We start from the raw sequence: 20,134 nt of genomic DNA on the forward strand, positions 1-20,134 counted from the left end.
ATCATCGCAGTATTGTTCCCCACTGTAACATAGTCAGAAATGATGACTGCTATATTATTATGCACCAGTCAATTGTAACCACGCCCCCCCCCCCCTCCCCGGGTGTAGCCAGGGATATGGGCCGTGTTTTTACCTTTCAGGTGGTCCCGCAGTGCCGGGTGAATGCGGTTGTTTTGTCTTCGCTTTAAATATAGCGGGGAATGGGCCTTACCTAGGGTCCCTGGGGGGCATTGAGCGGGGAGTTTACCATCTGTTCGTCCCCGCAGGGCTCGGATTTTAGCCGGGGTTGGCTGGACCGAAAGTCAAAGTCCCCACTATTCCCCTATGAATAACCCCACTATGTGCATTGTCATTGTGCCACTGCTACGTAAGGGCGCCGCCTGATTCAATACAGAAACTAAAATTGATAGGTTATGTTATATCACGCAAGATGAATTGCATGTCAGCCTTTGATAACAGAAGATATTTTATTAGCTAATTATTTTGGGAGCTGATTACTGAGATACGCGTAATTAACACAAATGCAATCTATGCTCAGTTGAATACAAATTGCAAATGAAGAAAAAAAAATGAACTAAAAGATGCTTAAAAGTAATTAAATATGGGATTTCTTTACCGTATAGTGCCCATTGAAACAATTTCTCTTATCATGAACATGTACATTTCTTATAACGCTTTACACCTTACCGATAACATTTGATTGATTAGGTCATATGTTCATTACAAACGCATGATCTTCCATTTGCTTATGTACATGCAGTTGTATTACCGCTAAAAATTAGCACATGCGGCAGTTGCATAAACATGACCCACCCTTTGGACACACACCTCTCCTAAATATCATTCAGAATTGTATTGCGTTTTTAGTGTACATATATTCCAAAATGCACTAAAATTCCCAAATAGAACTCTAATAAAATGTTCCCAAAGATAAACTTTGGGCAAACTTACGGAAAATGAACGCCATGTTGTCAGGAATATTTGGACAATTGAATGAAATATGCATGGACCGAAATGACAGCTGATTTGTAATTGACATTGGGTGCCTTCGAGGGAGGTTTTAAGAGAATGACTATTCTAAGTGTGAGTATAGAAGGTACAGTTTTTAATCATGTTCAGATGATGGCTGATATTTGCAGATAAACATCTATCCCGTGTGCAGCAGGGAAAAAGTATATATGACGTCATTTTAACGACCAATACGAGTTGTGACCTTGACCATTGACTGTATAACCTCAAAATCAATAGGGATCATCTTCTGGTCACACCTACCTAAATGTCAAATTTGAGGGCCATGGGTGTAGGCGTTGTCGAGTTATCACTCGGACAAGCTTTCTGCTTTCAATGTCACAGTGACCTTGGCCTTTGACCCGATGACCCCTAAAATCAATAGGGGTCATCTACTGGTCAACCTCAAAGTCAAGTTTAAGGGCTATGGTTGCAGGCATTGTCGAGTTATCACTCGGACAACCTTTTCCCATTCAAGGTCACTGTGACCTTGACCTTTGAGCTGATGCCCCCTAAAACCTATGGGAGTCATCTACTGTTCAGACCCAGCCTTCATGTCAAGTTTGATGAAAGCAAAAAAGATGAATGTAAAGAATAAAACAATATTCTATATGGGTCTAAAGAATATTATTATTATATACATAATGAAACTTTGGAACATGATTTAACAATGTATGGCAGTTCAGCAATGGTCAAGATCAGGTTTCTGTAAATCTGGTGTACAAACATGTTCTTGTTTACTATTCTACATATACAGCATAGAGTAACAGTGCATACAAACATACATGAGAGTATAACACCCTACCCCCTACCCTTGCGTATAGAAAACTAATGGATATTCCATTTTGTATTATTGAACAATTTTGAGATGTAATTATTGCCAAATTGGAGTTTATGCGTACATCCCAACAAAACTACCTTGAATATTGCTTACTCAAAAGAGGGGTTACAGTCTGAAACAAGTGAAAAATAATGTTTCTTAAAGCTGCACTCTCTCAGATTGAACGTTTTGACAACTTTTTTTTTGTCTTGGAATGAGCCAATTTTAGCGAAAATGCATGGACACCAGTTATATAAGACTGCTGACAAAAAATTACATGCCAGATTTTTATATTTCAGTTCAAAAATTGATGATTTATGCATTTTTCTTAAACGGTTTAAGCCATAAAACATTAATTATCAAACGGAAATATGAAAATCTGCGATTTGTTCTTTGGTCATAAGTCTTAAATCACTGGTTTGCCAATATTTACGCCAAAATTGGCTCATTTCAAAGAAAAAGAAAAAAAAAGTTGTCAAAATAGTAAATCTGTGAGAGTGCAGCTGCTTTAATAAAGAGAACTAGCACATACATGTACTTAACAAACATACTAAACAAGAAATTCTCTCAGTAATCTTCTTTATGTAACAAGGTTGAAAAGAGAATTTAAAATCAGTTTCTTTTGTTCGAATGACAATTCCATTGAAACGCTTTTAAATATTTATTTATTTATTTTTTTTTAATCAATTTTTTTTTAGCAATATTACCATTTTATCTGACATATGCCTGTCCAGGTGCTTACAATTTATGAGGTCATGATTTTATCTGAACATTCTATTCCTGCATACAAAAATGATAATTGACAAAGATAAGAAAATATTGACAAGTATTCTTCACTATGGTTATAACACGATTACAACTCTTGAATAAAAAACAGCAACGTTTCAAAATCATTTACATAAGACCTGTCACTTTAGTTTTCATATTTTGGTAATAATCGGTCCTAATTACCATTGTTAATGGTTTTACTATTGAGCAATTATAGGAAGAAGCAAAACAAGCCATAACAGTTTTATTCCTTTAAAGACATTACTTCTTCAAGATGCACTCTTACTCCCAAATAAGATTTACCACAATTAATACTCTTGTTTTATTATTCCAAAAAAGATTAATAAATGTCGAAAACAGTGGTTCTTATGAAGGATACCCAGTTTAATTTGGAAAAAATGTGCATAAAACACGGTATTTCTACCTCATGAGACTTAAGTAGATTACAATAAACCTTTTAGCATTCACCAATATATTTAATATTTTTGTGTTTTCTGTTATTAACTACAGGGCTACAAACTTGTTACCAGTGATAAATATTTTCCATAACTGCAATATTTAGTAAGCAGCCAAAAGTTTATCATTCAAAATTGATGTTTTTTATACATGTGTATGTACTGATTTTGAATAAGAGAGTAACTTTAAAAAAAAACACACCTTAGTATGGAAGTACAACAGAGTAAGAGTTAAACATCTTTAATCATATGTGGAACTATTAAACTAGTCAGGGGTTCTAACAGCTAATAAGTGTCAATTCTTAATGATAGCTGGGGGTAAGTTTGAGTATGAGGGATTCATGTCCTACTCTGGGTAAGGGGCTTATATCTGTTTTAAAATTGTTCCAAGTTATTTTTATATTAATTTTAATGTACTTACAATGCTTTTGATGCAAATGTCTGAGAAAAAAATCAACATTTGTACAATAGTTTAAGTTAAAATCATTCAACCTGGTTTTAGAATTGATCCTGAACTTAAGAACTCCTGTCTAGTACTTGCTTCAAGACATATTGCACTGGAATAGGTTTTTCTTCTTCTATATCTATCTACTGAAAACAGTGTTTTCATATCTTTCATGGTACGATGAAAGAGATCCATGACAAAAATTGCGACACAACTTGTGAAGCCCCAATTATATTTCTTTCTTTTTTTGGCTTAATTTAATTATAAACAAACTATTGATCACACTAATTCATAGACAAATAACAAAACTCTAGACAAAAACACTAAGAGGTCCTCAAATAAATAGTCAGTAAATGGAAAATTGCTGTTTATCACTGAGGGCTTTCTAGTTTCTTTATTACAATATTGTGGTTTGTCTTGAAGTAAAAGGTTTTATAATTGTGAAATAACTCCACATTTCCGAATATAAAGTAGAGCAACTATAAATACAAAACTTTTAAATGCTTCTATGAGTAGAAGCAAACAAAATGAAATGCTAACATTTTAAAAACATATGTGTATACTGGCTTGTTAACATCAACATTGAAAATAACGGGTTAATTAAAGACATTTCAGGAACAAACTAGCAAAGGTCTTAGTTTCCATTATTCATTCCCCTTTCCTTTATAGAAAAGTGGACATGGAATACTCCCCTAGTTAGGACCTCTTTTTTAAAAATGGTATCTATGACTTTACAGATAGAGATGTAACAAGGCATACCGGTAATATGCATGAAGAAATCTTGAATCTCAACAAAATCAAATAAGCACTTTGGCAGATATTGGTATAATATTATATGTATGTACACATTTGTATGTACATATGTAAATATCTTAAAGGAAAAAACAACAACAATGCCAAGCCTGCCCATTCCTTACACAGCAGTTAATAAGAATTTTTCAAGGTCATGACATAACTGACATGATGTTAAACTATATTAGGACCACCCTCAATAATCACCTTCTTTGTTAAACAAAAGAATACATTGAATCCAAGTCCATGTACATCTGGTGTGTCAAAGATCATCATGTGAATGGTAAATCTATAGAGTAGTTATATGTATATCAGGGTGGTTTGCTGTCATGACAATTATGTCAAGTACCTTGACTGTGCTGTTTAAGACATGATCATCCAGGAAAATTCCAGCTGCATCAGGGTTCTCCATAAACTTAAAAAAGTCCCAAAGCAAAATTTCAGAACAAAAACATGAGGTGATCATTATTCATGTGATATGAAATATTCAAAAAGTGTGAGTCCCACAGCAAAAAAATAGTACTAGAGCAAAAGTGTGAGTACTACAGCAAAAGTATGATTTTTAAAGCAATACTGTGTGTCCAGGGACGGAAAAATGAAATTTGGTGAGAAGTCACTGAGAACCCTGAGCAAATATGTGAAAACATGGGAAATATTGCATAAATAAACATATGTGAATATAATCATATGTAATGCATGTTTTTTTTAATTGCAAATAAATAAAAAAATATCATTATTATAAGCTAATTTATGCCATTCCAAAAGTCCAGCTTCCGTCAGAGGAGTCGGAGGCGTACTCTTCCAGAAGGGCGGCTGTGGACTTCGGGACCTGGACCTCATAGCTAGAGTCTGTCTCACACTCGCCCCCCTCCGTAATGCTCGCGTCTGACTCCGTTGCAAGCGATCCTGGTGCCCAAGTTGCATCCGAACTGCTGTCTGAATTATCCTGTTTCTCTTCGGAGTGAGTCATATTGTTTGGATTAATGATTGTGTTGGATTTATTTGCAATACTTAAACTAGCAGTGGGTCGACTAGGACTAGAAACATGGCTTCGATTAGATGAGTTTCTTAACACTTTTCTGTTTTCTAATCTGTTAGGACTCGAACGTTGCCTATGACTAGAATTATTTGTATTTGCGTCACTTTGTCTAAACAGGCTTTTATATGGTGTAGTGGAGCGTCCCGGTGAAATGTTCGCACTACTTCTTACAACTGTTGCGCTCGGCACGGCCGAGCTGGGCTCTGTGACAAGATGACCAGAATAATTTATTAATGACAAGTCTATCTTAACGTTCAAGCTCTGTCCATTAGCCTCCTGTTGAATACCATCGCTCTGTACGGTACTTGACCTTTTATGACCCGACCGTGTTTGACTCTTACTTGAAACATTCAAGGAGTCCTTATTACTTTTATACCGTGTCCCTCCATGACTGGGTGAATACCGTGTCCCTCCATGACTGGGTGAATACCGTGTCCCTCCATGACTGGGTGAATGCTTGGATTTTGTAAAAGTCTCTTCAAGTTTCTGTTTCTTACTCTGACTACCAGCTGAGAAATCGTCATGTGTTCTCTTTCTAAAAGAATATTGCTTAGACTGACTTTGTCTACTGGAAGAGTCACTAGCTTTAGTCTTGTCAACTTTCTCATTTTCCGCCCTCTCCTTCCTAGTTTTTGACTCATGCTCTTCAGGTCGTAAACGTTTGGTAATATATTTCATTGATTGGTCACTATCACTTGAATCGGACAAATAGTAATTGTGTGCTGAACGGTCCGGTGAGTCACTTGACCTCCGTGTTTCAGACTGGGTAGGTCCTTGGGTACTGTCCGGCTCGCACTGGTTCACATGTGCTTGGTCCATACTATTGCTCATGCCTGTATTCCTTGGATTTCCTGAACCTGTCCCCAATGCTGTAGAAGAAGTTGATGTATGTGACTTTAACGGACTAGTGCACTGTGTGGAAGGCATGGCACTCACTGCATTACATCTCGTATATTGGTTATCATATGAAGGATGCAATTCGTTATGTAATGTAGAAGCACTACTTCTTTCCTTTCTCGTGTTTTTATCAAAAGTATATCTACCCGAATGATTGTCTTTATCTACAATATTTGTGTACGTCTTATGACCGAGACTAGACGGTTCTGAATTACTCCAACCCTCATAACTATTAAAGGACGAGTTTAAATCTATGTGGTCACCAGTTTGATCTTCCCTGTCACCAGGTGTTGAACTAACATTGTCCTCATGATCATCATCAGTATCATCATAACTGTAATTAAGTTCAGTTTCACTAACATCTGTTTCACCAGCGCGTACAGTATTTTTTTCATCAAGGCTACTTGCTACATCACTGTGTTCATCAACATGTTCATCATGTCCTGACACACTTGGTGTATGTATTCGATCTTGAACATCATTTTCTGCTGCCGAATCTGTTGTCCCAATAGTGAAATGCACAGAAGAATGATCTTCACTGTTATAATTTACAGACTTAGCTTCTGAACCATCATTATCACTACTTCCATAATCAAAAGTATTGTTGTTGTCACTAGGAATTCCATTACTTTCATCACAACTAAAGTCTGCCCCGACAGAGTTAACAGGACTGTCTGGTAGCTGGTAAGATGATACGCTACTGTGTCTGTCAGAGGTTATAGGAGACAGAGACCTTGCCCTTGACTGCATAGAGGCTATAGATGATACAGGACTTGATACGGCTGAAGACAAGTTGTCCGGTGAGTGTGGATTGGAGATTGGAGAAGAAATTGTAGGTATACTTGATGAGTTGTCAGAGGTCCAGGACAGTGTCGGTGACCCTGGGGGTGATGTCAGTATCACATGGCTGGACATGGACTGGTTTAGTGGCTGGTCATTGTAGTCCCTATGTGAAGGCGAGCCAGAATTGCTGCCTGTCAGGCTGCTTGCATCATCTTCACCGAGGCTTACATCATGACCTTGATCCGAACTTTCACCAGCATGACTGGGAGTATTCTGTTGATGGCTGTCTGATTCAGAGTCTGAAGGATGATAAGAGGATATTGAAACTGAAGGAATTGGCTCAGTTTCTGCATTGTGATTTTGGTACTCAAAATTGTCATCTGAATCATCACTACTACTACTTTGCATAGTAGCAGTCGCTGTTGCTGTAGCATTAGTGGAATTTCTGTGGTTATTTAAATTACTGGCACTTCTATTCTGGTTAACAATAGAATCAAGTGTTACAGAGGGTAGTCGGACTTCATCATTAAGGTGACTTTGCTCCTGCACCAAGCCAGAATTGAGAACCGCTCTCATCTGGTTTCTGACCCTCTCTAGGCGTGAAGACAGCTCAAACAGACTGTTCACCACCGTTCTCTCTACCTGTTCAACGACATCAGCACCATCATCATTGCCTGCAGTATTTGAAGCCCCAGTGATGTGACCCTGTGGTGCAGAGTCATTACCACTCCTTTCATTATCATCGCTGACATTACCAGCAGAATGGTTAGACAGAGTGTCAGGAAATGAATGCTCACTGATGCTGTCTGAGAAGATATCAGACATATCAACAACATCATCATCGCTGGAATCACTGCTGGAGTCGAATAGGGAGGGAAGGTTTGGGGGCCGCTCATTCAGCTGCTGTCTTAACTGCTCTAGCTGGTCCTTCAATGACTGTGACAAGTTGTTCAGCTCCTGAAGCTTGGCTTTCAGGATCTCTATCATGTGGTTTTTCTCTGAAAACAAAGATGGTAGTTGTTTTATTTACATCTTAAATCTAAAGCATTAATGATACGATGCCGTTTGAGACTAGATTTTTGGATTAACAAGCTCAAATTTTTGCAATGTCTTCTGTAACATTAAAACTTAAACAAGGCTTCAATTAGATTTGAAAAAATAGGAGGTTGACCTTCCTGATATTGCAATTTATATGATGTCGTTAAGGATCCAGAATTGTTTGAAACAAATAGGAATATTAAGAGTAAGATGAACAAGCTTGTATATGTCTCAGGACTGAGTCTGTCGAGTTTGTTTAGAAATTATTTTTTATACACTTCACATCTAGATATACCCATTATTTGTAAATCCACCTGATATGGCTGCAATTTTAAACAATAATGTTGGAATACACAAATTGTTTTGGTAAGAAGTAAACTTTTTGAAAGAATGATTTTAGAAAATAACTATATGATGGTTTGGGACCTCTTTTCGAAGGAAATGGAGGTTATTCGGGAACAACGTGATTATATAATTCGTAAATTATAATCAGAACAAGAGCTGTCACAGTATGTGACGAATGCCCCCGAATGTGACATTGACCTACGAACAAGGTCAGTACATGAAAAGTTGATCTTGCCTTTACGTGTCAAATACATATGGCAAGTTATTTTAAATTGCCTCTGAACATAAAAAAATACCACCCATACTTGACAACCTACACTGTTATGTCCTTATATTCAGAATTCCCTTGTGAACAAACACTTAGTGTATCTTTCACCTTAGAGGTAGGGACATGGGTCTTGCTCACGACACGTCGTCTTCGTATGTGGAACACATGTAGCAAGTTATTTTAAAATCTGTCCATACAAGAGAAAGTTACAGCCCGGACACGACAATCTATACCCTATGTCCTTGTATGCAGCACTCCATTGTGAATAAACACTAAGTGTGACCTTGACCTTTGAGGTAGGAACACGGGTCTTGCACGCGACACGTCGTCTTGGTATGTGGAACACACGTGGCAAGTTATTTTAAAATCTGTCCATACAAGGGAAAGTTACAGCCCGGACACGACAACCTATACTCTATGTCCTTATATGCAGCACTCCATTGTGAATAAACACTATGTGTGACCTTGACCTTTGAGGCAGGGACACGGGTCTTGCACGCGACACGTCGTCTTGGAATGTGGAACACATGTGGCAAGTTATTTTAAAATCTGTCCATACAAGAGAAAGTTACAGCCCGGACACGACAACCTATACTCTATGTCCTTATATGAAGCACTCCATTGTGAATAAACACTAAGTGTGACCTTGACCTTTGAGGTAGAGACACGGGTCTTGCACGCGACACGTCGTCTTGGTATGTGGAACACATGTGGCAAGTTATTTTAAAACCTGTCCATACAAGGGAAAGTTACAGCCCGGACACGACAACCTATACTCTATGTCCTTATATGCAGCACTCCATTGTAAATAAACACTAAGTGTGACCTTGACCTTTGAGGTAGGGACACGGGTCTTGCACGCGACACGTCGTTTTGGTATGTGGAACACATGTGGCAAGTTATTTTAAAATCTGTCCATACAAGAGAAAGTTACAGCCCGGACACGACAACCTATACTCTATGTCCTTATATGCAGCACTCCATTGTGAATAAACACTAAGTGTGACCTTGACCTTTGAGGTAGGGACACGGGTTTTGTACGCGACACGTCGTCTTGGTATGTGGAACACATTTGGCAAGTTATTTTAAAATCTGTCCATACAAGGGAAAGTTACAGCCCGGACACGACAACCTATACTCTATGTCCTTATATGCAGCACTCCATTGTAAATAAACACTAAGTGTGACCTTGACCTTTGAGGTAGGGACACGGGTCTTGCACGCGACACGTCGTTTCGGTATGTGGAACACATGTGGCAAGTTATTTTAAAATCTGTCCATACAAGAGAAAGTTACAGCCCGGACACGACAACCTATACTCTATGTCCTTATATGCAGCACTCCATTGTGAATAAACACTAAGTGTGACCTTGACCTTTGAGGTAGGGACACGGGTTTTGTACGCGACACGTCGTCTTGGTATGTGGAACACATTTGGCAAGTTATTTTAAAATCTGTCCATACAAGGGAAAGTTACAGCCCGGACACGACAACCTATACTCTATGTCCTTATATGCAGCACTCCATTGTAAATAAACACTAAGTGTGACCTTGACCTTTGAGGTAGGGACACGGGTCTTGCACGCGACACATTGTCTTGGTATGTGGAACACATGTGGCAAGTTATTTTAAAATCTGTCCATACAAGAGAAAGTTACAGCCCGGACACACCAACCTATACTCTATGTCCTTATATGAAACACTCCATTGTGAATAAACACTAAGTGTGACCTTGACCTTTGAGGTAGGGACACGGGTTTTGCACGCGACACGTCGTCTTCGTATGAGGAACACATTTGGCAAGTTATTTTAAAATCTGTCCATACAAGGGAAAGTTACAGCCCGGACACGACAACCTATACTCTATGTCCTTATATGCAGCACTCCATTGTGAATAAACACTAAGTGTGACCTTGACCTTTGAGGTAGGGACACGGGTCTTGCAGGTTTCACGTCGTCTTGGTATGTGCAACACATGTGGCAAGTTATTTTAAAATCTGTCCATACAAGAGAAAGTTACAGCCCGGACACGACAACCTATACTCTATGTCCTTATATGCAGCACTCCATTGTGAATAAACACTAAGTGTGACCTTGACCTTTGAGGTAGGGACACGGGTCTTGCACGCGACACGTCGTCTTGGTATGTGGAACACATGTGGCAAGTTATTTTAAAATCTGTCCATACAAGGGAAAGTTACAGCCCGGACACGACAATCTATACTCTATGTCCTTATATGCAGCACTCCATTGTGAATAAACACTTTAGTGTGACCTTGACCTTTGAGGTAGTGACACGGGTCTTGCACGCGACACGTCGTCTTGGTATGTGGTACACATGTGGCAAGTTATTTTAAAATCTGTCCATACAAGAGAAAGTTACAGCCCGGACACGACAACCTATACTCTATGTCCTTATATGCAGCACTCCATTGTGAATAAACACTAAGTGTGACCTTGACCTTTGAGGTAGGGACACGAGTCTTGCACGCCATAGTCGTCTTGGTATGTGGAACACATGTGGCAAGTTATTTTAAAATCTGTCCATACAAGGGAAAGTTACAGAGCCGGACGAACGGACAGACGGACAGACGGACGGACAGACGGACGGACGGACGGACGGACGGACGGACGGACGGACGGACGGACGGTGCGATTTTAATATGCCCACCTTCGGGGGCATAAAAACTAAGGCTCCTGATCTAAAATTCAGATGGTAAATTTATGTAAGTAACAATGTATGTTTATTTAAAGAACAAATTTACATGCCAAACTTAATACCAAAGTCCCAACGAAATGTCAGTACACTGCACCAAAAATTTTCAACTGTAGAAAAGTGGAATTATTTGAAGAAATCTCAAAAAAGTTCCCGATTGATTCATTTTAAACAAAATATCATTTGAATGCAAAACAATCACAGAAGAATTGCATTATAAGGGTTTTGCATCAGGGGCTTTAAAATGACCTGGCAGCTGGGTTGAACTGGGCCTCATCCCTACCCTGCTACCCCTTTGAAACCTCAAGTGAAAGGCCATCAAATCCCAGTCTACTTTCAGATACAGTAAAACTGCGATCGCTCGAGGTCGCCAGGGGCCGAGCCAAATCCTCGAGGGAACCGATGTTTCGAACGACCCAATTATCAATTTTCCAGTTTGATATGAAATATCTTTCAGTGCATTTTAAGTTTTGAAGTCGTCAAACAGACTGTTTACTAAGACACCGATTACGTGCTAATATGTTCAAAGGTTGTCGTAAACTAAATGTAAAACGCAAAAGAAAGAAAAAATGAATATATAGAAATGTTTATTTAAACAAAGAAGCACATTGTCGTAACAAGCAATATTTGAATGACAGTAAATATCGTGGTATTAGTCAGATTTAAGTTTCGCAAAATCAAGGATTGTTAATTGGCGCATCTTGTCGGTTTCGCGAAACTGTTCAATCGTAAGGTGATGCAAAGTGACAAGAGGGAAGTCCTTTCAGAGATTCTGATGTTGGATCGATATGGTAGTGTTTTATTCATATTTTTATTACTCATTTAAATTTATCACAATTAACTTCTCGTCATTAACTTCTCATAATTATCATCTCAAATGCCCATATCAACTAATATCAGTCCTTCACACCATATCAAATTGCCTTTCAACTGTCATTGCAATTTTTACAACTTGCGAAAATTTTAATACCTAGCAATTGTTTGTTTATTTTGGAACACGCGTTCGGGAAAAAGTGTGAAATTATGTCCTCGAGGGAGCCATAAGGTTTTGTGCACGATTTGTGTACTTGGGTCCGAGGATATTGCTCGACTGCTCGACATAATTAGGTTTCGATGCAGCGTGGGTATATTTTATATGAAAATAGAAGGAAAAAAGTTCGGGACCAAGCTCCGACCTCGAGGGAACGCCGGTTCTCGAACGACCGCTTGTTTGAGGGAACGCAGTTTCACTGTATTATCCAACTACTTTCAAACCAAATGAAACCTCTGAACAGGGTAGGCGAATTATAGGTACAGGTCAAAAAGTGGTCCATAACCAGTAAATAAATATGAACAAACCATCAATGTTTTCCTTGAGAGCCCGTACACAGTTGTGCGAGGGCTGATCACTTAGGGCCACCATCAGTCCACATTCTCCCGTACAAAGCATCTCACGGTGATCACAGCTTGATGTTTCGTGTGCCTCTATCTCTCTACGTTGTAGCTGGCGCCCACACTTGGTGAATCTGCACGTTCTCATTTCAAAACCACAGTTTGAAACATGGCGATCAAAATGCTCCAACATAATCTTCTCCACGCAGCCATTCATCCGGTTATCACATATCATCAACATTCTGCAAAGGACACAGGTTCATCACAAAATTGAATGAAGGATGGTTTCAACTTAAAGCCATTAACTATATACAATTTCAAATAATATTCTCACTCCTCCCAAAGCAGGACAGATATGCAAAGAATACCAATTAAACTTTCTCATCATGGATATATTAAGACAAGGTCCAACTGAAAGTTCAAAATTAGATACATATAATTTTTCGAGAGAAAAAAGCATAAGGCCAAATAAAAAATAGGTGCGTTTCAGGTAACGCTGCCAAAAAAATAGGGTAGGTAGGTCGGAATATTTTTTTTATTTTTTATTTTTTATTTTTTTTAAATATTGATTTCAGTAACTGTTGACTCAGAAAGTAACAAAAATAAAAGTCATCAATTTTCAGGTTTATCAGTAGTTTTTAAACATGTTCCATGCTTCAAAGGAAACATTCTTTATTTGTCTGGTTAAATAATTTGACAATGATGGTTGGATTTCAACTAAGTTATGGTACATCACTCTGCTATTATTTAAGACTTTCCAGGAACGGTTTTACTTTTCTTTATGCACCCTTTTGCTTTCAATCACCCTCTGTAAAATGCTTACCTCCCTGTAACATAATAACATGAAAAGTGGGACAGCAAATTTACCATATAAGCCATCAGCCAAGGAACCGCAATGCTGTCAAGAGGACCTGGGGGTTCAGGTTTGAAGAACAAGTAACATGCAGGTTTTATTGCCAAAATTGCACACTTAAGTCTGACATATCAATCCGAAAGTCAGTATCTGACACATTTGTATCTGACAAGAAAATATAGTTCAAGAATTAAAATATACCTGCCACACAGGCACAAACTACCGGTAATTCACCTTAGAGTTCGGACAATCTAATAATTCGGACATCCATTATTATTTTCAAAAATAATTTATTTTAGGTACCTAATTTTCGGACACCCAAAGGACATCGATTGTAACTTTTACAGTTACTAAGTCTCACAGACAAAAATTATTGATCTTTATCGTTACAATACCTGGCTAGATTACCTAACCGTATACATCACTGTGATAAGTATTTTTACTTTACAGCGTTTCGCAGTATAGCTGGAAAGTATTGTCTTTACTGTACGGTCAGTTTGACCACAGTTGACCAATAGGTGATCGAGTTTTGTTATGAGGGGTCGTGTTATCCAATAGAAAAGATTAACGGTATAGACCGTGATTTTGGAGTCGAAAATTGATTCAGTTCTAGCATGCACAGTAGTCTGGACATTTCGGTTTTCTTTAATTTTCAAAATTGATTTTGTTGAAAAATGTATGTTATATTGATAGCTTTACTAATTTTTGGGGTTTTCTGTTTTTGATAAATACATGTAGTATAATTGTTTAAGAAAGGATGCCTTAGATATATTAGAATAATATTAATTAGAAGTGTTAAAAAGAATAAACGGGTGCAGTTTTCCAGAGCATTTTTACACCATACTATTTGTGTGAATTTTTATCTCTGGTTTTTACTCTGGCCTATTGTATAGGAAAAGCTTTCATTTGAATATATATGTTTTCAAGATATCAGTGATTTGTGTACAAGAAAATTTGGACTAAACCTACTTTGTCATATTGTCAAGGAGCATGTTTCATGATTTGTATGCAACTGTGAAAGCTCTCATAAATATATAGATTTATTATCTATACATATTCCGATATTGACAGACATGCTTGCTGAATAAAATGTGCTTAGCATTTGTGCACGCTATCGGCCAAACAGATATATTTGTTGAGTTGTTGATTTAAGTATAGATATTAGGGTGAAGTAAAGTATAAACTGAGTAATGGAAAGACAGTTAGTTACTACCCATCCTAAACGATTTATTGCCTGTTGAAAAATATGAGTGATATATCTAATGGAGGATTAAAGAAACAACAAGGGCAATCAAGAGATTAAGAAAACACAGACATGACATGTTTGTAAAACGATCCGCCAATAAACTTTGAAACTTGTACCACACTTTAAATATAGACTTTATGAAGCAATAATCGTACAGTAATACTCATTGTGACATCAAATCGACACATTCAATGCTACAGGTAACTATATAATGTGATGAATTAAAGTTAGAAATGAAATACTTAAGTTACAATCGAAAACACCACTCAGAAACATTAATCCTGCATAGCAATATGCATGCTCTCCATGTCAGAGATCCTCGTGGGTATAACTGAGAGTTATGTGACGTCACACAATGTGACTGTTTGATCTGAAGCCGATAAAAGGTGTTTATTCATTTCAATGCATGTATAAAATTGTGTTGAATGGGATTTAAATTAACTTGATGAAGGAGTTACACTTATAGGCGTAATAACCATTGATAACTACGGATACATTAATAAGTGGTAAAATGGCAAACATAAAGAAAAAAGGCAGGTTTACCATAATGTAAAAATGGTTATTTTCTATGAATTCGGAGAGCGAAAAATTAATTATTTTAAGGTGTCCAAACTCTAAGGTGAAGTACGGTAAATACATTCAGAAATCTAACTCTAATATTGTCAACTTTACGTACATACATTTCGTAACAAATGCTTTTCGTACCCAAATCACATTTTTTTCAGGGGAAAATAGGTTAGGATCGGCGGGAAAAAATAGGGTCGGTCGGGTAACTTGAAACAGACCTATTTTTTTATTTGGCCTAAGCCTGCAAGCCATGCACTAGTAAAATGCTTCATGGGTTTGCTCAAATTCTGGTTTTTATATAGCTGGCTTTGCTGAAATTTATTAATGGCAAAAACTAGTCAAGTCAGGTATTTTCTACAAGTCTGACTATCGGACCCATTCCCCTTGCAAAATATCTATTTTACCCATTTTAAGAAATCTTCCAATGTAAATAAAAAAAAAAAAATGAAAAATGATAAACTTTTTACTTGTAATTTATCATTCAGCACCCTCATCAATTGTGTGATGTAAAGTTTTGAGGATATTTGAATTCAGAATTCTTTGTTTTGCATCACATTCATGATTCAGAGATCAGTATGCAATATTAACTGTCTTTTTGAAGCAGAGATTTACAAAGGTCTAATATTGAAAGGTTAAAGAAACTAATATTTCAATAATTTCCTCATTTTTCTCAGAAAGGCTAGTTTCCTATTCTTTATGAATCAGAATCAGAATACGTAAAGCAATTATTTTTTCTCAAAAGCTTTAGTTTTCACAAGCCAGATGTAGTATTCATTCTGTTTTCTAAATCAAAATCACTGACTTTTGACAAGACCCTGAACCATGAAATATTTTTCTGAAAGTCTAAAAAAGAAACAACCTTCATGATTTTGTTTACATCATATTCATCATTGTTCTTAAATGAAAATGCAAGGGATTTAGAAATTCTACTGCTTTTGAACCCAATCAACCGGCTTGGAGACCCAAACCTCTCTTTCTGACATTGCCAGAGGTTGACATGTCTTCAAAATGTCATACTTCAAGCCACAAATTTTCCCAATAATTATGTCAAGTGTCTTTTTCCCAAAATTGAGATAAAAAAGACTAACAAGTTTAATTTCAATGCCTGCAATGTGGAATGACAATAGTGAACTAAACCTGTTGAGCATATTCTGGACGAGAGGCAGTACAGGTTTGAGGTCCTGTTTTTTCGTCCGTGTGCGGCAAGTGGGGCAGGTGTGCCGGTTCGTAAGCCATCGCTCAATGCACACCTGACAGAATACATGCCGACAAGGGCACTCCACTGCACGGTCTAGTACACACTGACAGATACAGCAAACCAGGTCAGGATCTGGCGGAGGATCAAACTTCTCGATGTCATACCGTGACATATTGGATCTGTAAATATTAGAATAATCGCAAAATTACCATCAGCTGTGCTAAGACTTTTCCTGTCAAAATGTATAATTTACAAATAACAATATTAATTACACGTCTAGTTCTTTAAAGTAATAGAAGATCCTTTCATAGTATCATAGTGTTAAAAACGTAAAAACAAATCTCCCCACCCACTATCTCGATATTGAAACCAATTTCTCACTATTTTATTTCGCCATTTACACAAAGCTATCACCGCAATGAGTTAATTAATCGTAAATAAATGGACATTCCTGTTCATTGTATTGGTTCTTTTATATGCTGCTGTTTTAAACTTTCAATAAATATTAAGAAAACTTACATTAATCAATGCATTTCCGTCAGTTTTTTTAAGGTTACGTTCCACTCTTTATATAGGGAGCAGCCAACAATTTTAATCCATATTCAGCAACATAATTATAGCAGTGGTGAGCAAGTAAAGTCTGTGCAATGTCAAATTTTGGAGTTAAGTGAAATGATTTTGGTGTTTAGAATATTGAAGTGAAATAAGTCTTTAATTTTTGTTTCAAAATGCATGTATTGCAGGCACGCAAATTATTCGTAAATCGATGCCCAAAGGCATTTTTCTTTTGATATACAGTACGGTTGATGAGTTTTGACATTTGGGTGCCCATGTATTAAATGAAATTAAGTAAAAGCGAGAAGTACGTGTATGTTCAGTGCATGGTTTGAAGACATATAAAACAATGTGCATGTACCTAAAGCGATTGCTGTTAGCCAGATATGTGATAAAATGATGTCCATGAATACTATTGATTTGCACGACTCAATTAATAGGTCTAGAACGAGGTCTGATTTGGAATTCACATGCTAAATTGATATATTGTACAGTTCATGCTAATATAAGAATACCATTATTAGAAAAGGCGAATACCATTGACTAATTAGTCCGGAACATTTCTGAAAGAGATAAGCTGTCTTTTATTAATACACCGTATGTTTAGTAATAGGATGTTACACGTATGTATTGTATTAACGTAATGCATTTTAACCTTTAATATTTTGCTATTTTTCGTCAATATTGTGCGGCGTGTACCATTAAACTGATGACAAAACTAACAAGAGATGAAACTATACAATATTTTTCGTCAAGGTTACTTAATCTTTGTGGCTTTTTGCCTATGATTGATTTTTAACAGTAAATTGCCAACTTTACTGCTATTAAAACTGCTGTGAATTAACAAAGAAATCTGGGCTTTCTTGGATGAAACACGGAGCTGTAACTTGACTGTTTTTATTGAGTTGTCACTCTTTGAAAATCAGAACGCTTAATGATAAATAAAATAATTACGAAATACCAGACAGTCGCGCTTTCTTTGTATATTTATACATAATGGAAGGTTACTTTCTTTACTACTGGAAACACTCTATCTATAAGTACGCTCCAACTATCTCAAATAGGAAAGAAGACCTTTTTCTGGAAGATCGTTGCAACTCACTATGCCTCACAGGATAACAGATTTCCAGCAAGAGCATAGAAGTGTAGGCTTTTAAACAAACTATCGTACCTCTCAACAAAAACTCGGTCCAGTCGTCAGCTATTAATTAAACAATACGTCAAAGCTGAGCTTTTCAGTAAAGACAGTTAATAATTTAGATGAGCGGCTACAGTTCAAGTCGACTTATACTAAATATTGTTTGATGTTCAGAGGTTGGTGGCTGCATCTAAAATAATATATATATATATATTATATATTAAAACTCGGCTTTATATAGGCCGCGTAGAAGCGCCCGAGCAACGCGATGCTTTCATTGGTTATTAAAAATAAGCGTCGATTGGTTGAAAACCAAGCACTTTGATTGGACGTAATCAGCATTCTGGTTGGTCAAAACGATTCTTATAAAAATAACTATCAAAGCCGATTCTGGCCTGCGATATTCTCTATGTACACGGCTGTGGTAAAATTCGTCGCAATATTAAAATGAGTGCTAGTCAGTTCATCTTAAGTCTGACGCGATGATAGCGATCTTTACTTTCATTTTCTAATTATGGATGCTAGTGCGGTATTTTAAGTACTCTTACTTCTTTGTTTTAATTAATTTTTATCAAGATTTTATCTTTTTTAGTTTCTTATTGTTTCAATATCCATACATTGCAATCACAATCCATCGCATTAATTTATGTTATACAGTGTGTATATCAACCGTTGATTGTAATTGTAATGTTGTATATAGTGTTGTAACTATACACATGTAGTCTCATATAACTTATATTTTGATTGGCAATCAAAATCACTGTTTCTAATCAAATTATGTTGTGTTGATGAGAATTTAATTAACTAATCAATTTAATGTCTTCTGCATTGTGCGAGTGCGAGACTACACTGAAAAACTCCATTTTAAACCAACTACGATAAAGTTTGCTTGTTGTTTTACTGAAGTTGAGGATGTTTAGTTTTCTGTTCTTGAAACTGATGGTCTTGTTTGATCTAGTTGATATAATGTTGATTTGTTGGCCCGAGTTGTATTCACATTTGAAGAGTATCCCGAGTCTTTGGCAGAGTCGACATTGCTAAAGTTTTTGTAGTTTATACACATACTTGATTTGACCTTTATGCCCAAAAGGTGGACATATTGAAAAGTCCACCGTCCGACCGTCAATCCATCCGCCAGTGCGTCCGTTATTTCCGGCCATCCTTCCCGTTTTCCGTGTCCGGGGTGTCACTTTGCCATGCACGGAGGGGTTCAAAATAAATTGGCGCGTGTGTTCGGTACATACAGGCGATATGTCGAGTGCAAGACCCACGAACCTACCTCAAAGTTCAAGGTAACACTTAAATCATTATGGCTTGCTGCGAGTATACACATAAATAACGTATATTTGGTCGTGTCTGGGCTGTAACTTTGTCATGCACGAAAGGATTTTAAAATTTGGTAGCACATATGTATATATAGACGACGTGTCGCGTGCAAGACCAACGCCTTTACTTCAAAGGTGAAGGTCATACTCACAGGTTTATCATTATGGAAACCGGCATATACATGTATGCAGATAGTTAGTCTTATTCGGGCTGTAACTAAGTAAAATACGGCGGACTTATATAATAAATTGGCACATGTGTTAGGTTCGTACAGACGAAGTATAACATGCAAGACCTATGCACCTGCTTCATCACTTTCCTACACTTGAGGTCAACCATCATTGGGTTAAGCGAGGTCAACCATCATTGGGTTTAGCTAAAAAAATATTTTATCTCTTCCTGAATGGTGTCATAATTAGTAATTACATAATCCATTGAACTGAAGCGGACAGTGATTGTACTTTCTGGATATACAGAACAGAACATTTATTGTTAACTTGAACATA

The 20,134-nt window shown here is 37.1% G+C and overlaps 1 protein-coding gene across 2 annotated transcripts; it reads right to left on the reverse strand.

Moving 5' to 3' along the window:
• Positions 1-1,613: 1,613 nt before the first annotated feature.
• On the reverse strand, positions 1,614-17,167 carry LOC128218505 (serine-rich adhesin for platelets-like). Of its 2 annotated transcripts, XM_052926188.1 has the most exons (5): positions 17,129-17,167; positions 16,549-16,788; positions 12,713-12,987; positions 7,805-8,005; positions 1,614-7,306 (listed from the first exon to the last, which is right to left on the reverse strand). In XM_052926188.1, the coding sequence occupies exons 2-5, from the start codon at positions 16,779-16,781 to the stop codon at positions 5,037-5,039; spliced, it is 2,979 nt and encodes a 992-aa protein (XP_052782148.1). In that variant the 5' UTR covers positions 16,782-16,788; positions 17,129-17,167; the 3' UTR covers positions 1,614-5,036. The 2 variants fall into 2 exon arrangements, with proteins under 2 accessions (XP_052782148.1, XP_052782139.1); XM_052926179.1 differs by having other exon boundaries at positions 1,614-8,005.
• Between the last annotated feature and the right edge of the window lie 2,967 nt (positions 17,168-20,134).

This window comes from Mya arenaria, chromosome 2 (assembly GCF_026914265.1).
Source record: "Mya arenaria isolate MELC-2E11 chromosome 2, ASM2691426v1".
NCBI classification, from domain to species: Eukaryota; Metazoa; Mollusca; class Bivalvia; order Myida; family Myidae; genus Mya; species Mya arenaria.

Bases quoted from the DNA above. Each gene is read 5' to 3' on its own strand.
- LOC128218505 (XM_052926179.1), bottom strand. From the start codon at position 16,781: ATGTCACGGTATGACATCGAGAAGTTTGATCCTCCGCCAGATCCTGAC. The intron at 12,988-16,548 runs GTTTAGTTCACT...TGTCCTTTGCAG, and splicing joins GTCCAGAATATGCTCAACAG to AATGTTGATGATATGTGATA. The intron at 8,006-12,712 runs GTTTGTTCATAT...CTTTGTTTTCAG, and splicing joins TCTCAAGGAAAACATTGATG to AGAAAAACCACATGATAGAG.